Source organism: Bison bison, unplaced genomic scaffold, assembly GCF_000754665.1.
Source record: "Bison bison bison isolate TAMUID 2011002044 unplaced genomic scaffold, Bison_UMD1.0 scf7180017864500, whole genome shotgun sequence".
NCBI lineage: Eukaryota > Metazoa > Chordata > Mammalia > Artiodactyla > Bovidae > Bison > Bison bison.
The window spans coordinates 2,817,432-2,821,952 of NW_011495059.1; the positions used below are offsets into that span (position 1 = coordinate 2,817,432).

Consider the following 4,521-nt stretch of genomic DNA (forward strand, 5'->3'; position numbering starts at 1 on the left):
GTAGCTAGGGGTTCTGTGAGATCTGAACAGCATCCATAAAGTATCTAGTGAGGAGGCACTCAGCACACGCTTACCGATCAGGAATGATATTTCCAGAACTGGAGTGTTCATGCTCTCCTTTTACCCTCAGTGGGTCTGTCCAGGTGTCATAAATCTCTCCCTCCTGCTTCAGCGTTCATCTTTGAGGGGCCACTAAGGCCCTGCCTTGCCGAGGGCCAGGTGGTCAAACTGTAAGATCAAGGATGCAGGGACTCAGGGGGCAGGGGTATCGAGGACCTCCCCTTAAGTGACGGCTCTGTGTTTTCCCTTGCAGGCCCCCCGGATCCCAGCATCTACGTGGAACCCATCACTGAAGAGCGGGCCGCGAGAACGCTGTACCGCATCGAGCTGTTGCGGAAGGTGCGGGAGCAGGTGCTCACGTGTCCTCAGCTGCACGAGCGCCTGCAGCTCTGCAGGCCCAGCCTGTACCTGCCCGTCTGGTGGGAGTGTGGGAAGCACGACCGCGACCTGCTGATCGGCACCGCCAAGCACGGCCTGAACCGCACCGACTACTACGTCATGACCGACCCCCAGCTGTCCTTCCTGGATGCCTACAGGAACTACGCCCAGCACAAAAGACCCGACCCCCAGGCCCCAGAGAGTCTCTGTTGCCTCTACCAGACCAACTCCAAACTGTATGAGTCTCTGGCCTATACGCACATGAGCCGGACTTCTGAGTCCCTTGAAAACGAACCCGAGAACCTCATGAAAATCGAAGCTGGAGACGATCACCTTGGTCCGCCCAGGGGCAGCTTATCTGACATGACCTGTGAAAGCTTCATCTCTAAAACTCAAGATGTCCTTTCCCTTACCCATGACGAGAGTCTGCTGCCTGGGTCCTTGGAGACCATGATGTACGGGAAGAAGGCACTAAGCCAGGAGCCAGGCCCTTTTCAGGGCAGCACGGGTGCCAGTACTGAGTCCAGGCAAGACACCGCGGCCATCTCCGCAGGCAGAGACGGAAACTGCCAGCCCCGGGGCCACGAGGCAAAAATAGCCTCAGACCCCTCTTTTATGGAAACTTTAGAAGCAGGAGTAGCTCAGATGAACATTAAAAGTGAGAAACACCTGTTGATATCTCTTTCAAAGGAAGGGGAACTCGGCTGCAGCGAGGCAGGGCCAAGACCTGAGAGAATCGGGCAGCTGGACCCCAACTGCTTTGCCTCCCCTTCCTTGGACCCAGGGAATGAGAGCGGGTTCGTTGACATGTGCAACCTGAGTGTCTGTGACTCCAGAAGAAACGTGTCATCAGACCAGCAGCTAATCGACTTACTAGAAAGCAAAAGCTTAGAAAGCAAATTGGTTTTGGGTCCGAACCACAGCGACGAGGAGGACGACGAGGACGAAAACGAGGAGGAAAGTCTCGAGCTGGCCGCAGGCAGGCGGGAAAGGCTGGCAGCGTCGCCTCTCAGCGAGCCCACCACCCGCATGGCAGGGGAGCAGAGCCTGGCTGGCTTCCTCACGGAGGAAGCCAAGAAAGGGAGCACAGAGGCCAGAAGCCAGCCTCCTGGACCACAGGACCCTTTCCTTCCCACAGCCTGTCAGTGTCACTGCAAACACGTGGAGAGGTGGGCACGCGGCCTCGAGAAGGACGAGTTTGAAGTGGAGAAACCCCAGGCTTACCCCCCGGACCTCTTCACAAGCAAAGCCAATAATGTCACAGTGAGGGGCGAGCCCACTGCTGTTCCACCTGAGCTGCTCCAGGTGAAGCAGGAACTGCTGAAGGAACCCTGGAAAGAGAGCACAGAAGGGAACCAAGGTCTCCCTCCGTATCCTGAAGGGAGTGAGCTCAAGCCGGAAGACATGGATTATGAGAGTAAAGAGGAGTTCGATAAAGACAGGAACTGCCAGAGTCAAGGTACCGTGTGTGGGACCTTGTGTCCTGGATGAGCCAGTTCTCCCAGGCCGGGGAGGGCGAGTGCACGGGGGCTGGTGAGAGTTCTACCACTTCTGAAACCGACCTCTTACACCCACCGCGTGTTTAAACGCAAAGGCTACAGGGCTTATTCTGAAAATGAGCAGAGTAGCTTACGTTTGATCATTCCAGAAAGATGAGGATGACTGTAGCACCTTGGCTGCAGCAGCTGCATGGTCTGGGCAGGGGCTGTGTGCCGGTATCCATGAGATGCCATATAGGACATTGAGGGGAAAGAATTTGTTCTTCCACCAGGTAGGGTGCTGAAACTGGGTAAAGGAGAACAGCCAGGGAATGCCAGGAACCTGAAGTTTAACAGAAATGCAGGTCATTTTCAGGAACTCCACAAAAATAATTGTGATCTTTAGGAAGGTTGGGTTTCCCCAATAGCTCAGCTGGTAAAGAATCTGCCTGCAATGCAGGAGACCCCATTTTGATTCCTGGGTCAGGAAGATCCCCTGGAGAAGGGATAGGCTACCCATTCCAGTATTCTTGGGCTTCCCTGGTGGCTCAGCTCAGTAAAGAATCTGCCTGCAATGCGGGAGACCTGGGTTCCATCCCTGGGAAGATCCCCTGGAGAAGGGACAGGCTACCCACTCCAGTATTCTGGCCTGGAAAATTCCATGGACTGTATAGTTGGGCTTCCCTGGTGGCTCAGAAGGTAAAGAATCTGCCTGCAGTGCAGGAGACCTGGGATCAATTCCTAGGTCAGGAAGATCCCCTGGAGAAAGAAAAAGCAACCCACTCCAGTATTCTTACCTGGAGAATTCCATGGACAGAGGAGCTTGGCAGGCTACAGCCCATCCCAAAAGTCAGACACAACTGAGTAACTAACACTTAGTAAGGTTAACAGAGATCCTGCCTTTTATTTCCTTAATTGTCAAAACCCTGTGTTGTAATGTCAGTGCATTGTATTGAGAGTCCTTTGAGTAACTCAACAGAAAGAAGAATAACCAAATTAGGGAACTTCCCTGGTGGTCCAGTGGCCGAGACTCCATGCTGTAGATGCAGGGGAGTCTGGTTCAATCCCTGGTGAGGGAACTAGATCCCACATGCTGCAACTAAAGATCTTGCATATCACAGCTAAGACCCAATGCAGCCAAATAAATAAGTAGATTTTAAGTAAAAAAAAAAAACCAAATTACACGCAACTCGACAAAAATGCAAATAGGTCTGAACTTTTTAAATAGGGAAATCTTAGGTAAGGAAAGGATTTGAAAATGTTAAAAATCTAGGTGACCTGAAATTTGCATATGTTTTACGAGGATATGAATACACTGATTAGAGATCCTGAGCAACAACAAACGGTTTTTAACTTTTTCACTGTTGTTTTTATGTCTTCAAACCCAAGAGGGCATATTAGGGTGAACAAAAAGTAGTTCTTATTTATCCTCGTCAGAAAAAAAAAAGTAACAAAGAACACCCTGTTGGTGGCTGGTCTGGTGCCAGGGCCCATGTATTACACAGGGATTCAGGTGGGCCGGCCCCTCCCGCACAGGACAGTGACTTCCAAAGCTGAGGTTCCTCAGGCCACACAGCCAGAGGCGAGCAGTGGGCATGCAAAGCTTCATCTGTATTTTACAAGCGCACGCCTGCCCCCCCGTCACTTGCATTAAGATCCTCCACCCCTCCCAACCGCCCAGAAATTGGCTTCCATGAAACTGGTCCCCAGGGCTAAAAATGTTAGGGACCGCTGCTCTAAAGTGGGAAAGAGAGAGGAACCCTGCTCTGCTCCCTGGGTTGTCCGACTTCCTTTTTATTTCCGAGCTCCCACCTTTGGCTTCTGCCTTGTGATTGCTGACTCTCTTGGGAAGAGTTCTGAACCCAAGTTAAAGTGCGTCCGCCAGCCAGGCTGAGGCCAGAGATGCTGGACCAGAAGGAGCGGCACCACCCCGTGTGGCCTCAGCCACCCTGGGAGGAGCCAGCCCCGACCTGCCCACCCTCCTCGCCACAGGCCATAAAGGGTCCCTGCCATACACGGGGTTATATGTACACCTTGCTCTTTGAACTCTGTCGTGGGGGAAATCACCACCTACTCAGTCCTGGGAACACAGGCAGTCCAGCAAGGATGGGTTAGGGAAGAGGTGCTTGGTCCTCTCCTGGCTGTGGGGCTGGGCTGTGCTGGACTAGGAGGCAGCAGTGAACTTGAAGAGCTCTGGTGAGCTACTCACAGGCTCAGCGGTGGGGAGTCCCTTGCACCAGTGCTTTTAAAGGGGCTTTGGCAGACCCCAGAAGGGTTCCTCCGAACCTGGGGTGTGGGCTCGGCAGGGTCAAGAGGGCCCTGCCTGTCTTTCAGACTGGAACTCTGGGGCCGAAGAAGCAGTCTCCGGCTGAGCTGGACCAGCCCCTTCTCTCCTAACTCCTTCTCATACGGCATTGTGTTTTCTCAAAACTTAAATTCACCTTCTGTGCTTAAAACCTGGCAGGGATGCGCCCCCGTTGGATCTAGAATTGTTTGGATTTTCTGTCCCTGCCCGGCCCACAGAGCTCAGCATGATGGCAGTGGTCCTGCCCCCACCACCACCACCCCGCCATCTCTGCATATCCCTGCCCCCCCCACCCTGCTC

General features: G+C 53.4%; 1 protein-coding gene across 2 annotated transcripts in view; it reads left to right on the forward strand.

Annotated features, from left to right (window-relative positions):
- Positions 1–4,521, forward strand: part of CHD6 (chromodomain helicase DNA binding protein 6) — a 151,832-nt gene that overhangs the window by 133,378 nt on the left and 13,933 nt on the right. For both annotated transcript variants that reach the window (XM_010829137.1, XM_010829138.1), the window contains exon 31: positions 314–1,897. In XM_010829137.1, the coding sequence (XP_010827439.1) occupies positions 314–1,897 (1,584 nt within the window). The remainder of the gene's footprint in view (positions 1–313; positions 1,898–4,521) is intronic.